The sequence below is a fragment of the Citrus clementina genome, unplaced genomic scaffold, assembly GCF_000493195.1.
Source record: "Citrus clementina cultivar Clemenules unplaced genomic scaffold, Citrus_clementina_v1.0 scaffold_5, whole genome shotgun sequence".
Classification (NCBI taxonomy): domain Eukaryota; kingdom Viridiplantae; phylum Streptophyta; class Magnoliopsida; order Sapindales; family Rutaceae; genus Citrus; species Citrus x clementina.
The window spans coordinates 41020796-41045107 of NW_006262201.1; the positions used below are offsets into that span (position 1 = coordinate 41020796).

Below are 24312 nucleotides of genomic sequence, written 5' to 3' on the forward strand. Positions count from 1 at the left end.
ATCCGAATCCTTTTTTTTTTTTTTCTCCCCGGGGGGCCCTCTCGGGCTCATTCAAAATACACGCCAATTTATTTTTAGGCAAGTGTCAGGTTACATTCAATGTATCTTAAGGACTCCCTTATTTTTAAGATGTTTTGGAACCCATATCCAAGTATCCAACCCTAATTCCTCCGGGGGCTTGCGGATTCAGGGGCCCACAGGTGCTGCCGCCATCCCTATGACCCTCGGAAAATCCGAAATCTATACATGATGCCTCGTGGAATCAAAACTAAACGTGATCATGACAAATAGAGTGAACAGAAGTTCCAGATCATCAGAACACATTCAATAAGTGGATGGCAATTTATATTTCTTTCATCGAACCAGGATCGATCCTCTATCTCCCACCTCAACTTTTCATTTCTAATGGCTGTACGACTATGAGAGAAAATATAAAGAACATTTGATTGAGGGTAACTCTACTAGTTTTCGTGTGAAAAATTGTGAATCATTTTACATGTGCCTAACTAAAAATGAAGAATCAGTATTCCACTTTTCTTTCTTTTCAAAGGGAATTGTAATGAAGCTTCTGTCCAACACTACAACAATGATCTTGTCCACTTTGAAATCGATCTATTTACAGAACTCAGGCTTCATAATTTAAGGCCGCCACATAGTTTTTTGAGCACATAAAATACCTTCCTTATCCTGGGCATAAGTCATCCGAATTTCCCAATGCAAGCTTCTCAATATTCCCTCAAGTGGATCAAGTATCTCAACCTTATCACGTACAATTGCCCAACCTCCAGGCCTTAATATGCGATCCATCTCAACAACAATGGAAACAGGTTGTCTGCACCTGCAAAAGTAATATTTATGTAGTCAAATAACCAATGCCCCACTGCTTTGAGAGGTCTGGGCACATGGGATAGACCAAACGGTAACATATGGTAATCAGTAAACTTCTAATGTTGGCAAAGCCGAAACTCTAAAAGCACTTAACCTGCTCTTAAGACGTGAGAACAAATGATCAGCATGCAAAAGGTCATAAGATCTCGGGTAAGTCCCAAACGACTCACACCAATCATGGTAGATACCGACAAGACCACGATCATAAATAACAGGAAGTGTATCTGGTGCATGTACAGGGACCACATTCATCACCCATATTTTCTGTTGTGCAAGTGCTGCAGCAAATCTGCATTTATTATCGAACATTAGGATTCGATTTCTTGACGTCATTTTCCGTTTTCGGTACTTATGTAATCAAAGAGGGAAGCTGTTTCAGGCAGAGGAGAACTACTAACTTCAATCAATGTACATCCTCCTCATAGATATAGCTACTTCAATGTATGAAAATAAGCTTAACGTGCAAAGTAAAATGTAAAATATTCAGTTGCAAGTTTTCATACCCTCCGTAGATGGATTTCATGTCCATTACATTCCGGATTTTTGACCAATCAATACCCAATCCCGTGAGATAAGACCTGTCAACAATAGCTTTCCAGTGTCTTGTGTCTGAGCTCAATTTTTCTTTATCGTTCAACCAGTCAGGGTAAGTTTCAAGCCTCTTTGGCCACTCCTCAGGCCATTCTGTCCCATGTTGTTCAATTGAAGATGGAATGGTGTGTAAGCAAGTTTTCATAGGCACATACCTGTTCAGAATGCGGTTGTTAAGTAAAGGGGATGACATTATAACAAATATCAGATTGGTAACAAGCATTAATCTAATGACATAAATTTTTTCTAGGTAAATGCTATAAACTGAAGAAGGAAGAACTGCTTTCTTTACTATTGATGAAATTGATTTGAACTTGTCAAAGTTCTAAATTGCAAATGTTTAGGCATGAAAAGAATATCAATGATCTTCAAAGTGGAAACTCAAGTGAACGTCTCTACCTCTTGATACAATCAAGTTGAATGAAGCTAGATGATGCTAACCAACATGTACTAAACTTATATATCATTGCTGCATAATTATTTACTTTGTCAACATAAGGCTGGCATTCATTCACTTGTATATGATCATCATGCAAAGGTCTAGTGTAACATTTGTTCAATTATTATCCATCAGGAGGTTTATTTTAGTTTCTATTAATCTATTTGATGGGATGATAGAATCTAATTTTCATGCAAGGACAGTGAATGTGAGTTATTCTAGATTGTCAACAAAACCAACTTGCAAAGAAAGGAAGACGAATTTTGACAAACTAGTTCATCTACACTTACCATGCTGCATCAGGGTTTTCATTTTCCTTGCAGAGAGGCGGATTTTTCTTCCTTCTCAATTCATATATATCATTTGATTCGGGTTTCTGGTATATTTTAACTCCCATTTCACTGATTTCATCAGTTTTATGAGCCAGAATATTCCAACAGATAGACGCAGTCAATGTGGTCAAGGCTGAGAAAATTAAAAAAGAAAAAAAACGGCTTGCTATTAAAATTACAGCACAATATATGAAAAATACTGATAAATTCAGCCCCTGCATAGCGAGTTTCAACAAAATACTTTCAGTCACTACAATAACAAATATGTACTTTCTTTTCTTGACAAAGACTAGCAATCTTGGCTTTACTTGCCAAAGAGGACTGGGACGTCAAAAGCTGAACATGTGCATATCACTAGAAGCAATCTTAGTTGCTGCCCATACTGGTGCATTTTGGACTTATCTACCACCCAGCCTTGAGTTAGACATGGACTTTAAGTCAGTAATGTCTGGATGACATTTTTTAAGTACAACAGCAATCTAAATCTATGCATCGAATACAGATCAGCAAGATCAGGAGAGACAAATAATACCTTAAAGCAAACAGCTTTGGTTAGAGCACGGACATCAGTCATAAGAGATAAAGAAAATGCTTTTCAGGTCCAATTTATAACTTTTAATGCTTCATATTCATCATCATCAAAAACAATATAAAAATGAAAAAAGAAAGACATAAAGGCCATACCTTCTTCCTCTTCAATGCTATCATGCTTAGTTGACAGAATAAAGTATCCACTAGGCCTTAAAATTCTATTCATCTCTAGGAGAAGCTTTCCCCCTGGAAAGGAAAGAAAGGACTATACTGATCTAACTGACATAATCTCTAACAGAAAATGATAACATAAAATGAACGAAGAGAGATAGGGTTAAACACAAACCATGGGCGTGCCAAGTTATGCTACATCCGTCACAATGAATAGCATCGAAAACACCACTGGGAAAAGGAAGTCTTCTATTTCCAAGAGGGCTAACCACTGCAGGAAAACCACGCTCCAGAGCTACTTGAGCTAGGTCGACTAGATCATCCTTCAACCCTACAGTTAATGTGAGGACCTCCTTATCAAGAAGAGACGCCACAAAGCTTGAATCTGCCGATCCAATCTCCAGCACTACATGAATATTCTTCCCCCATTCTATATCTGGCACCATCTATCAGAAACAATCAAATTTCAAAATGTAAATCAGCCAATGATGTTAGTGGTTTAAAAATGAAGTATTCAATAAAAGCACAACATAAGAAGCAAACTCAAGAAATTATATTGTACCCTACATAAGTTCAATATTTTTATATCAGAATTTAAAGTGCACCTTATCATTGGGAAGTGTATATCCACCTTTTTTCTAGTCCTCTACAGATTGATGCAACCAAAGTTCACTCAAAACCATCCTAATCGCTCTATATGATAGGTATCGGTGCCTGAAGCCGAAATTCTTAGAAAGAGGTTGATGATAGTGACTCTCGTGCTAGAGGCAGCTACAGAAGTGCCAAAAAGAGTGAAGGTTTGTGGTTATCACTATCCAATTATTAAATGCCATAATATCTCTATTAATATGCTCCTGAACCAATCATTGAAAAGCAAGGAAAAGTTGTGGGTCATCCAATGAGGACTAGTAGTATTCTGGTCATGTTGATATTGGGACTCAAAAAGAAGGACATTATTGATTCAACTTTCATAGTTCACCTGCAGAAGAAACTCACCTCTTCAATGGACTCAAGGTAGTGAAGAACCCCACCTTTGAATTCAGACTGATTCTGGGGAAAAGTCAGATACTCGCCAGACTCCACCAACCAATTATGTTTCTTAATGTACGCAGCAAGTTTTGGATGAGCCACGTTCTTATACAATATCTGCAGAAAGAGTAAGAGAATACCATGTAAGAAAATCGAACGAATCTTGCCTCTCCATACACATAACTTCAACAAAAAGGATGAAACCCTCGTATATACCTTGAGTCTGCTGTCAGGCCAAGAGACAGGAGATCCATACCCTGCATGAGGAAGTGGCACAAGACACATCAGATGAGATCTAGGGCAACTCCTCTCTGTATGCCTATAGCTCTGGAACTTTCCAAAACCACTTTCATTGTCAATACAAGGAATGTAATTATGCTTGCTCCTCGTGCTACATAATTTCCAACTATAATGAGCTTTAGGATCAAAGACTGGACCCTTTACCTTCCTCTTCTTCCCCGTACTTCTCGATCTACCACTCTCGCCTTCCACCGTAACCACACTTTGTTCATTCTCTTGTTGAACTAAATCAACATCACCTTCTGTCTCTCCATTAACTTCACTTTCACGAACAGATTCTTCTTCCTTACCATCCACAACTTCCTGCTCTTGTTCTTCTTCATCTTCCTTCAGCGAATCATCACTCTCAGATTTCTCATTCTCCTCATTTGTTTCCTCATTCACCGACTTTACAGTGTGTTTCTGTTTTTTCACATTCGGCACTGTTTTTTCATTCTTTTTCCTAGATTCGTGCTTAATAACCGTCACAGAAGCAGATCCATTAATCTTTTTCTCTTTTGCCTTGTCCAAATCAGATTCAAGTTTCACTTTTTTATCTTCTTCTTTACCAATTTCATGCCATTGCCTTTTCCTCTCTGTATACTGAGGCTTAGAACTTATCACCTTTGTATCAGCAGACACAGGCTCAGCGATATCATCAAAGCTTTCCCTTTGAGTGGTGACTGAATTTGCAGAAGAAGAGAACGTAGACCAAGCAAAAATGAAACAAAGGCCCAAGATTGCAACCGCTGTCATCTTCACGCACAAACCATGTGGTCGTTTTGCATGCCGACCTAATCGAGCTAACCGAGCAATAGCCATCTCTCTAACACCCCACAATCGACAATAACTAATCTAACTAACAAAGATATATTACTAAAAATCTTCACTTGAAAGTGGAAACATGAAGAAAATCAAAATCCCATCAAGATTGTTATCCTTGAGAAGTAAGAAATAATGAGTACCCAGATTGGTAAAACAGGCTAAAAGCAAGAGGTGAGCTTTCAACTGGAACAATAGTACTAGCTAGTGGCTAGCACCTAACGACTTCAATCTTTCTTTTAAAGAAATAATGTTTAAAAGAAGATAATTTCATAATATTTAAAAGAAGAGAGAGAAAGAGATGACAAATGAAAATGCCTTAGGCAGGCGAAGTCGACTCTCCGACAGCCGCTAGGCATGTGATGTGAGAGAGCCGATACTGCAAGTACTGGGTGGAGTAGTAGTAGTAGTAGTTGGCGCATTCAACGGAAGGAAATAGCAAGCGAAGATTTCGCTCATGTAATTTTTATTTTTGCTTTTATTGGCTGCCACTCCCTGAAAGCTGATTGGTGCATGTCATTGTCCAGCGAAGGTCACTAATGTCCGGTGAGCTAGTGGGACTCAGCGGCTCAGGAGTGTGAAAAGTGCGAAAAATATTTGGGCAAAGCCCTTCAGAAATTTTTTTTTGTCCAATTTTTGTAATTTATTGTGCAAAATAATTCTCGATTTCTTTTTTTAAAATTAATAAATAAATATGTTTCCAAAGGAAATTAGTTTAGCAGTTTAGATTCTATTAAAGGATTCTGCATTTTAACTCAATTGAAACTTTTAAAATCTACCCATGCCGGATTAAATCATTATATTCAAATTTGATAGCCTGATTCTATACTTTAACCAAAGTAAGAGATTTTGGAGGAATACAACTCTTAGTTAAGCTGTGTAAAATTTAATGTAATATCATATGTATAATCCATTTGTACATATCAATTGTAATATTCAATATAATATCAGTTATTGTCCTATACTCCTGTATAACAATATTAAAAAAAGAAGCTATTATTAATTTAAATTAAATGCATCCTTTTGCTAATCTTTCTCGGAGGCATCATTAGATTAGATGTAAGGCTTTCGGATTCTAGAGCAATAAATGGAACAGAGATTTCAGTTTGATTTTACAAGCAATCAACATGAGTCAGGAAGTATCTTTTTCAACTACACAAGTACTATACATCCTCCTCTACCTTCTGCCTAAAGTTCAACATATGCCGTGGGCTAAGTAACTAAATTTAAAGGATTCCTTTCCGTAACTTCATCTATGTTTTCATCTATCAAGTAAAGCACAATAACAACCCAAATTTCACCTACCCTCCTGTAGTATTAATAACGTGCTGCGGCAATTACGCCTGTGACCAAATTATCGCTAGAGAGTGCATGATCATCCTTTAGCTATTGAACTGTACCCCTCCTCTAAAGCTGAATATGAGCTTTCTTTCTATTCAAAACCAGCTCTGGCGGCTGCCCTGATCAGGAAGGCTCTTTCAGTGAGAAAGTGGTTGCAGCACCAAAGTCCTCCAAGGAAGGTGAGCCTGCAGAATTTTGAAGGGCAGATGATCCATTCAGAGAGGGTTGTGATGTATTATCCTGACTCTGAGACTTTTCCTGGGATGCATGCATGTTTACTTTTATCCTGCATTTACAAAAATACCAATCATCCTTCAGGTTCACCAAATGACTCATTACATGGTACTAGTTTTACTTGATACAAGATAGAGAAATAAAAAAACCAAGGATTCTTTGGATTTGACATGAAGGACAGTATTGGCAGTTCTCTCATCTTGCTTAGCAACAGCAAGGCAGAAAATTTGCCATAGCATGGCTTGGAAAATCAGAGTGAAACAAATTGGACGTACCACACCATGCCTTTCCAATCCATCTATAATAAATGTCACAAGTTACTAAACTTGTGACGTAGAGTAATCAAGTCAATTAGCAGGTTCCACATACACAAGAAAATAAAGAAGTAGAACACAAAGGAGAACATAAAACTTAACCTGTTGTGAATGTTGACATATTCATCGGTTTCATCCAGTATCTCCTCCTGACATACACATTTGGAAATATATATAAATCAGCAGAGGCAATTAAAACTAAAAGAGTAATGACAATCCCCAAGAACAGTATTTCTGCAGCAGTTTTAGACACTTATCCCAACATTCCAGACAGTAATATTTTTTCTTAAATCACCATGCATAAAAAAATACCACTCAGGTACACTGATGGTGCACAAGTGGCCTGCCATGAGTCCCATAATGCAGAGAACAATTTCTTCATTACCATGATATTAGGAAAGATGTCTAAATAAACATATATGAAGGCCTACACAATGCTTAGTGAATGACCTCTCCCATGGATGTGCAGGCAATGTGGTTTTGCTTAATGTTTACCTGAAGAAGTTCTTCAATGACATCCTCCATGGTAATAACACCTACGGCTTCGTCATTGGATGGAAAATCTGGAAAAGGACCATTCTCAAAGTCGAGAATGCAGTACGAACAACCTCTGTGTCGCTTATTAAAGGTAGGAGTAGCTGGTGGAACTTTCTTAGTCTGTTGAGCATCTTTTGATTCCAATTTATTCCGCAAATTCTGGCCAGCAGCAGTAACCCCATTATCAACTGAGAATTCAACCAGACAATTAGTTAAATTTAGTTCAGAAACAGATCAAGTAACCAAGCAACTAAGAGCAATAAAGCCATCTTGCACCGGCAATAAATGGTATCTCATAACAAAAGCAATAGCAGAGGAAGAACAATGAAATTGACTGGTGATTCTTTCTTGCTGAAATGGAAATCAGATACAAAGGCAACGGACAAGAAACATCCAAAGAGGAAAATTTCTGTTTGGTAGTACCAGATGACAACTTTCAGGAATAAACATGGTAACAGACAACATCGGTTCAAGTACATTGCTAAGCAGAAGTTTAGAACAATGTATAAGTTATGAGTTTCAAGGTTGGAAACTTGCAACTACAACCAGAGGTGCATGATATTGCTATTTAAAACAGTTCAGAATAAAAGTAGCAGCATCCATTTCACCTTTTTGAGATGATTTCTCAGGTTGTCCTCTTGGCTTCTTACAATTGTCCTTAAAAAGCTCACCCTCTTTTTTCTCATTTAGATCCTTATATACAACAGCAATGTGGCTATGTCCTTTCTGAAATTCATTTAGAATATCATACAAAGGCATGTCTTCTGAAACCCTGTAGGATGAATAATATAGAAAAACAAGAACAAATTGGCACCTTCATATATACATCCCTCCAGACCAGAAAAGAAAAAAAATTAGAGACATCATACCGTGGTATTCTCCGTATGATCATTTTCCGCAAAGGAACTGCATCTCTATAATCGACTGATAAAAGATTTTTAACCTACCAACATCAGATAAGGGTTAGCGAAAAATGAAAAATAAAGAAGAAGAAGAAGAAAAGACACTGGTTTGATGGTGCATACTGACACGTGACAATTATGAAGAAATTAGTTGGTGTAAGTAATGACATTAATAATAAAGATGAACAGAAACTTCAGCTTTTGGTTTTAAGAACAAAAGAATCAAGGAGAAGAGCTAAACTAAGAAAACATTGCATAACAATAGAAGAGAAAGAGAAAACTCTAGGCATCCATGCATTCAATAATACACAACTAATTCAATATTTTCTTAATTTAGTCTTTATCTTCATGACTACAAACAAACCAGCAGTAAGACGAAACTTCTGCTGAAATCTTTTACCATTCAAAGGGAGATGTGATCACAAGAACATGGACTATAAAGCAAGTAGATGAAAAAAAAAAAGTGAAGTATTCGTGCCATCAACAATCCATAAAACATAATCTAATAACCTAATATACATAAAGAAACAAAATTACCAGAATGAGGCCAATTATATTTGTCGGATTCCCAGAGTAAACAGGAACTCTACTATGACCCATGGTCATTATGGCATTTAAGGTATCCCTAAATTGCAAAGAAAATATAGTTAGATGTATGAAGAACACATAGGATATTAAATAGAATGTTCAGGAATCCACAAACCCACAAAGTAAGTGTTGCATCCAGATCAAGAGAAAATGCCTTCGATATGGGAGTCATGGCATCTTTTGCAGTTTTTTCAGTCAACTCCAGAGCTCCAGCGATGATAGTAGTCTCATCATGAGTTAGATCCCCACCTTTCCCAGCCTAAACAACAAAGTATATTACACAACCCATCAACAAATTTGGCCCAGAGACGAGGCATTTACAGCAGTAAAACACAAGCTACAGGTTGGTCATTCATTTCCCTTCCAAAAAAGCTTGTATAAAGTCCAAACAAAAGATAGTTTGATACGGAAATGCCTAATGCAAACAAGTTTGGAACTAAAAAAGCTGGAAACATTAATTTAATACCTCATTGCCATGAAAGTTAACAAAAGTCTTTAGCTCTGCCCTCCTTAAAAGAACTGCATGTCCCTTACCCAGCATCAAATCCAAAATCTACAATTTGTATAAGCATTCATTGAAAATGCAATTTGCTAAACAACTATCCAACCCAACTTACACAAAGCACAAAGTACAAACATTTCTGTTCATCAATCATACCTTGCTAATTGGATAAGATATAGGAAAGAACAAACAAAGAAGGACACGGACAATCGGTGCCATTGTTGCTCCAACAGTCAAGCCATAACGAGTACAGACCGCTTGTGGCAGTATCTATACCCAAAATTAAGTTTAAAAGTAAGTCAAACTAATACTTAAGAGGGCAACACCGTTATAAAGAAAGGATGCCCGATTTAGTGAAAAAAGAAAACCTCTCCAAACATAAGAATTAGAGTCACTGATATCAAGACTGCAGCCCATGGAGGAACAAGCTTGTCCAAGAATATAGGAAGAGCCTACAAGGATATGAAAGAGATAATTGAAACAACTGAAAATATATATATATATAGATATTGATGTTAACAAAAACATTTCTCTCTTTTTTTTTAAAAAAAAAAAAAAGGCACACACATCATAGAACCATGTTATATTACCTCCATAGCAAGAGAGTTTCCAATCAAAAGAGTACATAGCAGAAGATGCTGATTCTTAACCACAGGAAATATCTTTGCTGTAAAAAAGCAGAGGATACCATAACTCACATTGTCTAATGTTAGAACCCTTAGCTCGTAAGTTGACTCACAACTGAAATCAACTCAGTGCCCGCCCTCAAATCTCAATATACAATCTTTACTGTTTGACAAAACTTATCGGTTATCAGCAGGAATATTGGCACCCTTCAGATTGATTGACTCTTATCAACTTTCAGTGAGGAAAATTGAGTTTAAAAAAAAATCCTATTAATTCAGGAGGCGAATAAGTATTCAGAGCAGAAGTGATGAACAAATTTAGAAATTAAGTTTGAAATTCAAACTTTGAATTGATGACGATGAAAGAGAAAGAGGATACCGGCGTGGATACGATCCTGAGGGCGACCGGACTTGATGAGGACTTCAAGGTCAACGAGTCCTAAAGACATGAGTCCCAGTGTTAATCCAGCCATCAATCCAGCGAAGCACACCAGCGCTATTATCCCAAGCACGAACACAAAAAACATCGTGCCACAGCATGCCACGTCAGAGTCGGACGCCATCTCTCACTCTCTCCGTCTTCCTCTCGCCCAAGGCTTTCTTCTTGTTACAATATTCAAAATAAATTAACGATTTGCAGACCAGGCCTTTGTCTGTTGCTTTATGAGTTATATGTGTTCTTTCAGTTCAGTTTCCTCGATTTGATCAGTCAGCAATCGACCTCTACTGTGCAAAAAAGTTTCAGTTTTACGGCCATCCAACACTTGCGTTGCGTGTATGCACTCACACCGACTTGTCCACTTGATTAGGTAGGTATCTGCGGCCATGATCTGCTTACGTTTTGCCAGCCTATTTCAACCTTCGGACATTCTCTCCACGTTCCAAACTTTTCATTAAAATTTAATTTTGTAGTTCCATTGTCATGTCCGAAGGCCGCGTGCGATAGATAAATAAAGCTTTATTATCATAGGTTGCTGAGGTGGACCCCACATCCTTGCGGCTGATGTGAATGTCATATTTATAAGCTCAAAAGTAAAAAAATAAAAATTAATCATAATACAAATTAGAGTGGGAGGATCCCCGACTTGTGTCTGAACAAAACAAAAAAGTTTTGAAAAAAAATTAAAAAAGATTTTTTGGGTAACTATTATTCACCAAGTGTTTGTTACATGTCGTGTGTGAGTGATCTTCTTTCTGCAATGAAGGTTCAGACTTCGAGTGGCTAGCAGTCATACTCAGATACCTACCCTAATAATGTACTCTGAGCTGGCCAGGCCCCGGGGCCATTCACTGGACACTCAGAGATGGAAAATGAGGAGTGGGTAATTTTTAAAAATCTCCCTTTTGTTGTAAGTAGATGTGAGAATTTATTTATTTATAAAAAATTTCTTATCGTCAGTTAATTTTAATATTGACCGTTATTTGACTGTGTAAAGATAATATTACCCTTAATAATAATTTGTAGACAAAAATAACTAAAAAAAAATTTTAAATTGTTGGCGCGAAAAGCACAAATCCTATTTTTTGACAATTTTATCCTTGTCAATTTTAAAGATTTACAATATCATAGGTAAAGATTATAACTATTTCATTTTCAAGTTTTTAATTTTATCTTTTTTATAGAAACTTTAAAAAAATATCAATAATTTAAAGATGATTTTTAAAATTTTTAATTTTATCTTTCTTGTAGGAATTTTAAGAAAATATCAATAATTTAAAGAGGATAAAATAATCAATAATTTTAATTTTTTTTAGTTATTTCCGTCTATAAATTATTGTTAAGGGTAATATTATCTTTGCATAGTTAACTAACGGTCAATGTTAAAGTTAACTGACGGTAGGGGATATTTTATAAATAAATAAATTTTCGCCATTTACTCACAACAAGCCCAAATCTCAAGGGAGACTTTTAAAAATTACCCAATGAGGAATAGATGGTGTACGGAGCTGTGTAACAGCATGAAGATTGTTTTTTCTGGAACATTTAATTCTAGGCTAATGCATCTAACTTAGGGAATCCTTAATTCTATAACAATTGCGTGGCTCTGAGTCTCTGTCATCCAAATTTATTAATCTGTTATAAAAGATAATTTTAAATATTTGATACAATTATACGACTTGGAGCTCCAAATCAGGCCGTCAGAGTACAACAATGAACAAAACACATCATGTTTCGTTCACGTAAACGATTGATTTATACGAATTTCAACCATTTGTTTAACTCGCCCATGTGCTTAACACGAATTTCATCCTTTACGATGTTATTGAGAATAAATTTTCTTAGATAATAAAAATAGTACATAATCAAAGAATGAATGAAAAAGAAAGTTTAGTTTTAAATTTTTTGAATTTTAATATATTTATAAAGGAGATTATTATTTCCTCCCTACTAAAATTAATATATATCACGGTCATTCAAATGACATTCTATCTTGAAAATATAAAATATATCTATATATTTATTATAAGAAAAGATGTTTAAAATAATAAAAAGTATAAAAAAAATATTATTATTAATTTTTTATGCACATTGAAACCTATATATCTTATTTTTAGTAATTAAATTTTTATAATTTATTTAATTAATAATAAATATGAATACAAGTGTATTTAATAATAAAATTATATTATAAAATTACAGTGACATAAAGATTATTGGCTATTATAAAAATAATAAAAAAATAAATAGTATATATTAATTTTAATTTGGAGAAAATAAAAAATCTCCCTATTTATAAAAATAACCGTATACTTCTTAAATTTGTCAAAAAATCGCAACTCTCTTGTAAAAGATTTCAAAGTCAGTTCACAGGTTAAGACGACACGATCACTTGGAGAGCTAATTGTAATACAAATGGGTAGGCAAGACAGCGAATAAAAAGTAAAACACAACGTGGTTAATATAATAAATGAATGATGCAAACACAGACAAGATGATATACATCCGTATTAGTTTCATTCCACGTGTCACAGACCGCTGTGTGCTAATCTCTAAATAAAACTCCATAAAAAATTTTAGCTTTTAAAATTTTCAAGAAAACCACAACCAAAATTATTATTTGCATTTAAGGGAAAAAAAAATTAGGAATAAGCCGAATCTGCGAATCCTATTCCTGCTGATGACCAATAAAGAGGACTTTGAAAGAGAGAAAGGGAGAAAAAGAAAGAAAAAAAAAAGAAAAAAGAAGAAGAAGCCCACATAGGCCATAGCCACCCGATAGCCACCTTGATCTGTCAAAACAAACTTACATGTTACATCGCCAGCCTTGTACTTGCACAATTGGCAATTTCGGGTGGATTGAAGTCACACTTGGCATGAGCAACCAAAAGACAAGTACGTACCTCAGCATAGAATGGTTCGGCTTGGTTACATTTTGCTACTACGGGAGCCACCCACTTACGATAAAGAGTCTTAACTCTTTTGAACCATTCATTTGTTGCCCTTTTTACGCAATTCATGATGGATTGGACATGTTAGAAAACGAAGTTTGGGACATATGAAATGGTGGCACTCGTGGACTATTTTGTTACATGCCTTTTCATCAAGGCAGTGAAGCACGATACGATTGAAGGATTTTCTCAAACGTTGGTTATGTGTGGCTCTCTTTCCTTATCCCAACTACAGACAATTCCCTCTACCTGCATAAACATAAACCCTTCCTATATTATATATCTCATGCATTATCTTCTTACTACCTTCCATTACTCTTCAAATTTCTCCGTTCTCTCACAAATGTCGGACCAAGAAAATGGATTGCCGGAAAGCCCACAATGGCAGGAGCTAAAGCTTTCACAATTGTTACTTACTGACACAGTTCGAAATCTGCATGCAACAATTGATGCTCAATGGGATTACCTTCAACGGACAGCATGCCAAACTGCAGCAGGGAGAGCCATGTGGAAGCATGTAATCCATGACCCCCTTGCAGACTTGCTTGCAGGGGAGACGTATCTAAGAAACGTTCATGAGAAGATAAAGAAAGACCGTCTCAACAATGCTCGAGAAATTTCAGGGGTAATTCTTGCCATTCGAACCCTCTGGTTTGACTCACAAATTGAAGCTGCTCTTAATTCTTTTAATAGCAGAGAAGCCCAGGTTGTACTCCTTGGTGCAGGTTAGCGGTCATTCCTCCCCGGTTCTTGATATGTTTGATCATATTATTTATTACACACTGTTATCAGTAATGCAGCTCAAACTAGAGTCTGTGAGGTCCCTAAGCTTTCGTATTATCAACTGAATGAATAACGATGGACCCACACCACAAAATAGATATAATCCAATCTAATTCATGGAAACATGCAAACATCTAATCTTTCAGTTACTACCATTTGTAAGAAACAGCTGTGGTAAGAGACTGTTAATAACAAATTTTGGGTAGATAGCTTGCATCAATGCATCACAGATTCATGGCGTCTTCCAAAAAAGAAAATCAGTCTCTGCAATTCAGGAATAGAAAACTCATAATTATAGTAAATAATAAATTCAGTAGCATTTACAATTATCAAAAGCTTAGCGAGTCTTTTATCTGTAGGAATGGACACAAGAGCATACCGTTTAAACTGCTTGAAGGAAAGTGATGTCTTCGAAGTAGATTTTTCACAAGTCTTGCAAGTGAAAACCGCTCTCATACAAACAGCAATGGAGTTCGGAGATGAACAGCAGCATCCAAGGATGACAGCAAAATCCCTAACCACAGTGGCAGCAGACATTAGAGAGAATGATTGGCTTGAAAAGCTTCAGCTATCAGGGTATAAGCCAGAGAAGAACACAGTGTGGGTTCTAGAAGGTATCATCTACTATCTTTTGGACATCCACGCCATGCAAGTGCTGAAGCTCATAGCTGACAAGTGCAACCTTGTTCACACAGTTCTTTTAGCAGATTTCATGAACCAACCATCAACCACACTATCCAGTTCCATCTTCCATTTCTCAAGTGATTGGCCAGATCGTCTCCTGCCAACCCTAGGATTTTCTAATGTTAGGCTTTCACAGATTGGTGATCCAGATGCTCATTTTGGGCTCATGAATGATCCATTAAATCTGTTCAACAAGCTCCGGAGCTTACCCAGGTCCGTGCAAACCCACCCAGATGATGGAACACCATGCCGTCGACTGTATTTGGTGCAGGCTTCTGGTTCACCGAATCAAACAACTGCATAGATAGCCATCTGTTATATTGTAGAAACCTAGGCCTCAGCTTCCAGTTACAAGATAGATGTAGTATCTATTGTTTGCAAATTTGTCCCAGGGACAGAAAACATCAAAACTCACACAAATAACCAAATTGCAACACATAATCTGAGCAGTGAGTGATGATTTATAACAGGTCATAGACATGAACAATATGCATACATCTAATGTTGTTTACTCTTTTATCTTAAGCCACATGCTAGGGATAAACCATACTTTTATCTTCCCAGTAAAAGATTTCATAAAAATTCCCCAGTTTAAGTTCCTTACCTATTGGGGGTTCATTAAAATACTCTTATGATTTTCAGGTATGAAACTAAATTTTGCAAACTGATGTAACAGGAAGCAGCTGAAGAGAAGGGTAAAACCCACTCACCAAACCATTGAATTAAAACTTTGAAACCAGAAAGGGCAATGCTCAGTCAAAAAATCAGATAACACAAGGTTTTTGTCCACTGCATATAGTAAGAGTCAAGACCATAGCTAGATTTTCAGATGGCGGGAATCATAGTTCTAAAAATCTCCGTTCCTCATGGCCATTCAGAATTCAGGTGAAACAAAAATAAAAATCACAAAATACACCCGAACATTTTGGGAAACATAAACATATTATAAAATGATACAAAATCATTAACTTACAGCATAGTTCTTAGGAGGTTTACCTGCTAATATCATTGAATGCACAAGAGACAAATTGGAAAACTTAAATGTGGAACATATTCCCTTTTTTCTCTTTGAGCAAAAGTAAACCATCTTCATTTCCAGAATAATACTATAATACAGATAATACAGAAAATAACCAGATGCAGACCCAGAAGACGTCATGTTGAAATAGACATTTTCAACAATTCCAGTATCTTCTATTTTCCAACTCCATAAAAAAATAAAAAAATAAAGCATCTACAAAACCTTAAAAGCAGAACATACACCAGAATGTTCAAATTGCAAGAGGAAACCAGAATGTTCATACTTCAAGGCAGTCTTTTATACCCTGCTCAAATTTGTTAAGGGAAGATATGGTGTCCATTAGTGCATCAGCCAACTTTTCCCTGCAGTAAAGATTGAATAATTGTTAGAAAAATATTAAGACAACGAAAAGATAATTGAAGTAGGTTAATTAAGAGAAAGAATGTAGATAAAAACTGAATAAGCGCAATATTGAGTTGCATCTTACATTTGCTAGTAAAGAAGAGTTAATTGCGTTCATAAGCATGATAGGTCCCTCCACCAAATAGATTAGCCTCTTGGGTTGGATACCTAGAAATTCTAGGCCAAGGTCTCAAATAAGTGGTATCAGAGCCAAACCCTAATTGTAACACCCTAGGCGAATCCCACATCGGCAAAGCACGGGAGAGATGCTGGGTTTATAAGGGGTGATCCACACCTTAATTGGCAAGACGCGTTTTGGGGTGTATGGGCGCCCCAAGAACAAATCCGTGCGGGCCTTGTTAAGGCCCAAAGCGGACAATATCTTGCCAGGTCTGGGTTGGGTCATGATATTATGGTATCAGAGCGGCTCCGCGTGTCCTCTTGAGCGATGGTGGGGCAAACCTCAGCGAGGACGCTGAGTCCCCAAGGGGGGGTGTATGTAACACCCTAGGCGAATCCCAAATCGGCAAAGCACGGGAGAGATGCTGGGTTTATAAGGGGTGATCCACACCTTAATTGGCAAGACGCGTTTTGGGGTGTATGGGCGCCCCAAGAACAAATCCGTGCGGGCCTTATTAAGGCCCAAAGCGGACAATATCTTAACAGGTCTGGGTTGGGTCATGACACTAATAGTCGAAATGTGGTGGCAGAATAACTCACGTGTGTCAGACAAAAGAACAAGGGTCTACCAGTAGTTTCGTCTAAGAGGGGATTGTTGAGTTATGTCGCATATTGGCTAGTAAACAGGATTTAATTGGGTTTATAAATAGAATAGGTCCCTCCACCCAATAAGCTAGTCCTTTGGGTTAGATACCTATAAATCCTAAGCCTAGCCTTCAATACGCACGACTACCATCACACCTAAATTGAGGAGTAATAATCTAGGAAATTCACAAGTTTGCAAAGAATTTTAAACTGCATATAGAAACCAGCTTATAGATACATCCACAAAATTAATGGCAACATGTGTGGATAAACATAGCTGAAAGCCAGCAAAATTGTCCCAGCCAGTACTCACAGCATGCGCCAACTGCTTCAGAATACGATGTTATCAATAGTCAATAGACATGCCCAACTTTGACTCCTAATTCATATGTGCAAAAGACGATTCTACATCACACAAGCACCAACTTTGACTCCTAATTCATAAGTACAAAAAACAATTCTACATCACACAAGCACCTTAGTTTCAAGAGTTCTATCTATATGATAAATGGCTATTTAAACTTTAGTTAAAAAGATGCTGCCAGTGGAAAGCAAGTTCTCTGGCTCTTTCCTTATATTTCAAAGTCAAGCGACTAATGTTTTACAGCTATTATACTTACGAACATTGCCAAGAATGATCAAGTAAGATAAGGGCTGATGTGGAATGTGAACCAAACACTACATTTCTAACACAAGAGTAAAGATTCTTCGGGGGGGAAAAAAAAATAAAAAGTTTTCCCACATCCACATTCTAGTGAGCTAGACGTACCTTCTGGAAGAGAGTTCGATAGCAGTGTCACCAGCCAACCCGTTAAGAGAAGCAAAAGATCTGTAAATAAGAAGCATTAAGGTGGGAGAAACAAGAACAGACAGGATGCATTCTTGGCGCAAAGATACTCCATTTTCCAGTGAATATAACCAAAACAAAATATTACACATAGGCAGATATACTTTATTGGTAGCACACCCATGTAAATCAGTAACTACCTTATAAGATCATCAAGTATAGCTTCAGCTTGCAATTTTGCAGGATCCTTATTATCAAGCAATGAAGAGGCATTCTTCACAATCAAACGAAATGTGCAAACCTGCGAATTACATGAATTTGAACAATATAAACACAGCCAACTTCACATCAAATGGAATGAATCAATTTCTTTTCTCTTAACATCTGATCAATCATCTATTTATTTCACTTGAGCAATAACGAAACCCTAATTAAAGGAAAACGAAACTATCAAAACAAATACAAATACTAAAAGACCAAAAAAGAAAAAGAAAATGCAAACCTCTACGCCAGTATTAGCTTGAAATGCAACAAATGAGTTCCTCTCTTGTGGAACGCAATCTCTAGCTGCAGATCTAAACATCTTTTGTACCTCCTCTAAATCTTTGTTTGTATAATCGGATTGTTTATCCACTGCTAGAACTTAACTAAAATTAATCAATTAAATTAATAAAATAGAGACTCAGTAACTGCAGGAGAGTGATAATTTTACTTAGTAAGAGGTACGCAGAGTTGAGGATTTGCCGAGAGGCATCGATTGGGGCTAAAAGAAACTTGGAGGATTTCTTCTTTTGTTCTTTGAGCCAGTCCTTTGGTCCAGCTGCGTGAGCAACAAACAAGCAATTAGGTTTTGCGATTGCAAGAAGCTTTGCTTAACGAATGGAAACGGCACGTACAGATTCCGATGGAGAAAGCGTTGGCTGGATCAGGTAGAGCCAGTGAAGGCGCGAGAGTCAGAAATGAGAGTAAAAAGGCGTCTCTTCGAGAGATTTCAAATTCGATGCGATAGCTTTGTTGATTGTTTTGATGTTTGGGCAAGAGATTTTGTTTTGAAATTGGTAATTTTGGAGGGAAGTTTGATGAGGCGGTGAACAATGTGGAAGGCGCGCAGGAGCTAAGACGCGGTGGAGCTGCTGTCATGGTTGAGTTTGACTGATACTTTCAGTTTCTTTGACCTTTTACCTCTCGAAACCCAAAGTCTGAAACCCAAAGTCGAAAGCCGAGTATAGGCCCGCTTCACCAGTAATTTTATTTTATTTGTTAGTAAAACTTTTTTTTAAATTTTGAAATCCTTGGAAAAACAAAATCGTATTTTTTTTTTAGACAAAAAAAAACAAAATCGTATTTTTTTTTGAGAGAAAAAAACAAAATCGTATTGGAAAAATGCAAAATCGTCTCTAATTGAATCTCAAAAAAAAATTTAAAAAAAAACCTAAAACATTAAACAAAAAGAAATTACACATCTAAAAATCGTAGTTGTATAGACAAGTCAGTATGGCACTAGGGACGACCTGACCGGCTATTCTTCACCCAGCGAGCAACGTACTTCTTGCGCAAAGTATGGGAGCACAAGGCGGGCCTGAAGCCCATTGCCCAACAGCAGTCATTTCCAGAATCCCAACAGATTGAACAATCTCATCCAAACGATGAGACTGCAGGTAACTAACATAGCGAAATCAAATTATCATAGGCGCAATCGCACAAGTTTCACCAAATGGCTGAGGGGTGCTGGAATGTCTCATCAACCGGGTATAATCGCGGACATGTTCTGCCAACTGACTTAGCATATAAATTAGCTCCGATTGTGTGTTAGGTCGGAGAAGTTCCAACCCATTGCGGCTTAAAAATCGTTCGTTGGCGTCTACTTGAATTCCTTCACCAGCAACAATGTCAGACAAGAAATTTATCATTGCTTGGTGGGCGCAGCTTGACTGGTTTGCTATTGATTAGCCTTCGTATCATCCCAAGTTTTAACTTTAGCTCCACCCCCAAGGCCCTGGTCCACGTGCGCATCTTTAGACATTATAATTGTAAAAAATGATACGCACCCACCAATAAACCTCGTCAAATTAATTATATTTTGAACCTTATTTGTTAATACATTAGTTTTACCTTTCGGGTTAACTGTTGTTGTTGGCAAAAACAGAATAAGACTGATGGCTGAACATACCAAATGCATTGATATATTTGCCAGCTCGGCCGTGAAAGCCAACAATTACCCCGCCTGGCCGCATTCCATCGGAAAATTAAAAGCACTGCCTCCTTCCGAGCCAAATGGTCCATAATTGTTGCATAAATCAGCTCATGAACATCGTGTTCAGCGTTTGTCTCCCTCGGCAAACTTTCCGGCACATGCGTTATCTAAACTCGTTTTGGATTTTTACGATTTTGTTGTTTGGATTGAGACTTCTGCAATGGCAATTCAGCCAATTTACGAGCACCACACTAAATGACAGGAAATAGAAGGACGACATGTGTCCTTTCATAGAATAGTCTTCTTCACTTAATTTTTCACTGAAGGAGACTAGGGAATATTATTGATAGTTAATTTAGGTCAACTATAAAAGGGCACATGTCAATGATGGGAAGGATAAATGATGGAAGCATTAGGTAGGCAGAATCCTTAGACTTTAAGGAGGTCTCCATGACCCACGAAGGATCCCTATGGAAGGAATTTGATTCGAACACGTAATTTATTTACATAGGCAATAGAGCAAAATGAGGAACGCTGAAAGTATGCCTAGGATGCCTTATGATTTAGAAGCTGCTTTTCTATTTTCTAAAATCAACCTCCCTTGGGGTGCGTTTGAAATTGAGGTTGGGCAGCTATAACTTTTAAGGTACAGCACTAAAGTGTTTGATAAACACTAACTGTTGTAGCTTTTAAGTTATGTTGATATGATTTTTCACTTATATAATATAAAATTTATTATATCTTTAATAATTTTATCAAAATTATTATTTAAAATTTATATTTACTATATATTATTAACTTTTATTTCATAATTACAGCTTTTTTTTCACAACAGTTATAACTTAAAAGTTACAGCACCTCAATCCTAAACGCACCCTTAGTCGGGAACCCAGGGGGTGCGTATCATTTTCTAATAAATTGGGTGCGTATCATTTTCTAATAAATTATCACTAACTTAGGAAGAGGGACTCACGAACCTTATCTTGTGCATCAAGCTTATTCCAACACTCTCCGGCCGCTATCATACAAAACAATGGTCCTTGAAGGAAAAAAAAAAGATGTGCCGCTGTCAAAAACTTGGGAGGAACCTGACGTTTATACCAAATATCAAGATAAACTATAATGCATCTTTTGGAGGGGGACACGCAATTCTTGAGTAAAAAAATTTTCTAATGAGAAATTGCCACATGTCATATAAGAGAAATTTAAAAGATTTTAAATAATTTAATGAGAATTGTTATGACAGACCAGAACGCGCCATTTGGAGGGGACCGTACTATTCTTCAATAAAAAAAAAAATCTTTTATTATGAAACTGCCACATCTTATATAAGAGAAATTAAGAAGACTTTAAATATTTGAACTCTAACCGAAAATTATGCAAATTTTCTTATATAAAGGGGCTATTACCAACTAGGTTCCGCCTCGTGTCCTGAGGGATCCAAGGATGACTTTAACAGTCTTACTATATAAACTAAGCTTGAAGCTTAACAATGCCTTGCTTAATTTTGATTAATCCACGAGACGTCATCATTATTCGAAGGTAGTTGTAACAAGAATTGAATCAAAGAGTGGAATATGGAATCGTTTCGGCTCATTCATACGTGGCATACAACTCTGATATACCACTAGAACTTATGCCCTGGATTATATTCTTATTCTTTTGTCTACAAAAATACTTACATCGAATGATACTAATAGTACGTTCAGTCACATAAGTCGTGACCTCTGCCATATATATTATGTCATTTTCCTTCTACTTCTAATATTTTCTTTGGATTTGATTTTGATCTAGACAAATTTTCAGGGTGGAAAGATGTTTATTGATCGTGATTGTTGGAGCCTAACAGAATCTGTAAATTTGGTAACCCTTAAGGAAAAATTTTTAGGTGCTCCTAAAGCACTGGTCATTTTTTATTTACTTTTTATTACGTGCATGCTCCAACCAATTATAATAATATGGATACACATATACTAAATAGTGAATGAATAAATAATATTACTCCAAGAACACTCAAAAACAACAATGATATGACAACAATATAGAAAAATGACTAAAAGATAGATTTACACGAAGGAGAATTTCTCATTGACTAACAAACTAAAAGCATCACTAAAAGACTCTTCAAGTAAAATATTTTACTTATTATTTTAAGAGCAATATCAAATTTTTAAAAAAAATCAGAAGGTGCCCTAATTAAGATTATTCAAATAAGATATGCTTCTTTGTCCTTAAAATTATTAGTAAGTTTCTTTATTAACATTATATTGTTTTTATTGGAAAGAAGTGCTAATAATTACTATTAATTTTTCATTGCAAAAAAATAAAAATCAGTTTTTTTTTTGTTTATTATAACGGCCTTTTTTCACCCTACTAGTATTATTAAACTCATAACACATCTCACCATAAATTTTACAATTACCCCTTTTTTCACTTAACTTCGTCAAATGGATCAATTTGAATTATCTGATATTTTCAACACAAGTTCCTAATTTATCTTTATTCGTTGAGCCATCTTCATCACCAATGCTCTAATTTATAAAGAGTTAAAAATACTTTTAGAAAAATAAAGGTTTATTTAAATTGTTGGAGGGGGGAAATGCAAAGTAATTAAGGTTGTTGGAGTGATAAAATAGAGGGTAATTAAATTTGTTAAGAAAAAATAAAGGGTAGTTGAATTTAGTGGAGATAAAAAATTTATTAAAATAATATTAACTTATTTTTATTTAAAAAGTCTTTTGAAATAGAATTTATATTTTCACTCTTTTATTAATTGCATTGATAAATAAATAAATAAATAAATATATATATATATATATATATATATATATATGTGTGTGTGTGTGTGTGTGTGTGTGTGTGTGTGTGTGTGTGTGTGTGTGTGTGTGTGCGCGCGCGCAGAAACGTGGTATAGATATAATTACAGGTGATATCGCAGAAACCACCACCAAGTATCATATTTTTTAATTAATGTAGTTTTTGAAAAAACAATATCACCTGTAATTTGTCGGTAGTCACGCGCGCGCATTGATGACACACGTTTTAAATAACTAATCACTGATGGATCCGTCCAGCGTTTATGCATTCTCTATTTCAGAAAATCTTAAGATAATTTTCTTTCGGGAGCCTCTAAGTTACAATAATTGTAACATACATCCCTCATGTGAACCACACAAAATTGTAGGACCCACAATTTGTGTGGTTCACATGAAGAATGTATGTTACAATTATTGTAACTTAGCATTTGCCTTTTCTCAAACATTCTTTACGACTGACATGTGATACACGTTAAAATAATAAGTTTTGCAATGGTCTAGTTGAGATATTTCGTACTTGTGCTCCATATTTGGCTTCAAATACTAAAAATAAAATATTTTGAAAAAAAAAGAAGAAATTATTCTCTACAAATATATATAAAAGCTCGAATTTCTTGCCATACCTAATGAAAAACAGACGGGCTAACACCTAATTAATAATTAGTTCATTTTTAAGTTGTTAACACTTATAATAAATTGGTAATTATAATTAGTGGTGCTTTTTCTTAAAAAATAAGTAACAATGCACCCCACATCTCCAAATGAACATCGCAATATTTTTATCCATTAAGTAATATTATTTCATCATATAGTCTTATTTCATGGTCTATAACTTTATTTAAAAATGATAAATTATAAAGTTTAGACTTACAAAATTTATATCTCAACTTATTTTTTCAAATATAGTAACTATTATACTCAATTATTAATATCTAAAGTGTGGTTGCATTTATTCATTGGATAGTATAATGAGATAATAAGTAACTTTATAAGTTAAAAAATAAATTATGTCCTATTCAGATTTTTTATTCCTCCCGCATAAAGTTAGGCCAAATTTTATTAAGAAATCACTTAAGGAATCCAGTATGGTTGACCATTGTGAATCTCAAATTTTCTCAATCCATCTTTATCTAAAGTCTAGTTTTGTAAACAGAATAAAAAAAAATTGATAAGGTGTAAATTGACATAATATTATCACTTTTCAAATAATCTGCTATACATATTTGGTAATTTATAGTGTATTTATTAATAAGTAATCGGAATAAATTAGATTAAAATAAGTTGGAATCGAAATAAGGAATTGGAATCATTATAAGTTGTTTACTTGAACTGTATGAATCGAAA

At 35.8% G+C, this 24312-nt stretch overlaps 4 protein-coding genes across 6 annotated transcripts; 1 reads left to right on the top strand and 3 right to left on the bottom strand.

Moving 5' to 3' along the window:
• Nucleotides 1-348: 348 nt before the first annotated feature.
• On the bottom strand, nt 349-5463 carry LOC18040606 (probable methyltransferase PMT28). Of its 2 annotated transcripts, XM_024182871.1 has the most exons (8): nt 4198-5463; nt 3949-4098; nt 3128-3398; nt 2935-3027; nt 2209-2383; nt 1392-1634; nt 983-1177; nt 349-838 (listed from the first exon to the last, which is right to left on the bottom strand). In XM_024182871.1, the coding sequence occupies exons 1-8, from the start codon at nt 5080-5082 to the stop codon at nt 640-642; spliced, it is 2211 nt and encodes a 736-aa protein (XP_024038639.1). In that variant the 5' UTR covers nt 5083-5463; the 3' UTR covers nt 349-639. The 2 variants fall into 2 exon arrangements, with proteins under 2 accessions (XP_024038639.1, XP_024038640.1); XM_024182872.1 differs by lacking the exon at nt 983-1177.
• A 640-nt stretch (nt 5464-6103) lies between these two features.
• On the bottom strand, nt 6104-11027 carry LOC18040607 (DUF21 domain-containing protein At1g47330). Its single transcript, XM_006434923.2, has 12 exons — nt 10506-11027; nt 10091-10167; nt 9869-9952; nt 9657-9770; nt 9465-9551; nt 9118-9257; nt 8948-9035; nt 8378-8451; nt 8117-8280; nt 7467-7696; nt 7074-7120; nt 6104-6709 (listed from the first exon to the last, which is right to left on the bottom strand). Exons 1-12 carry the CDS (start codon nt 10687-10689, stop codon nt 6547-6549), a joined length of 1452 nt encoding a protein of 483 aa, XP_006434986.1. The 5' UTR covers nt 10690-11027; the 3' UTR covers nt 6104-6546.
• A 2215-nt stretch (nt 11028-13242) lies between these two features.
• LOC18042418 (putative S-adenosyl-L-methionine-dependent methyltransferase MMAR_2791) lies at nt 13243-16212 on the top strand. Its single transcript, XM_006434924.2, has 2 exons — nt 13243-14241; nt 14659-16212. The coding sequence occupies exons 1-2, from the start codon at nt 13629-13631 to the stop codon at nt 15285-15287; spliced, it is 1242 nt and encodes a 413-aa protein (XP_006434987.1). The 5' UTR covers nt 13243-13628; the 3' UTR covers nt 15288-16212.
• LOC18042683 lies at nt 15192-19189 on the bottom strand. 2 transcript variants are annotated; one of them, XM_006434925.2, is made up of 7 exons: nt 18855-19189; nt 18671-18778; nt 18461-18591; nt 18159-18259; nt 17941-18000; nt 16245-16366; nt 15192-15279 (listed from the first exon to the last, which is right to left on the bottom strand). In XM_006434925.2, the coding sequence occupies exons 1-6, from the start codon at nt 19096-19098 to the stop codon at nt 16282-16284; spliced, it is 729 nt and encodes a 242-aa protein (XP_006434988.1). In that variant the 5' UTR covers nt 19099-19189; the 3' UTR covers nt 15192-15279; nt 16245-16281. The 2 variants fall into 2 exon arrangements, with proteins under 2 accessions (XP_006434988.1, XP_024040347.1); XM_024184579.1 differs by having other exon boundaries at nt 15250-15279; nt 16308-16366.
• Between the last annotated feature and the right edge of the window lie 5123 nt (nt 19190-24312).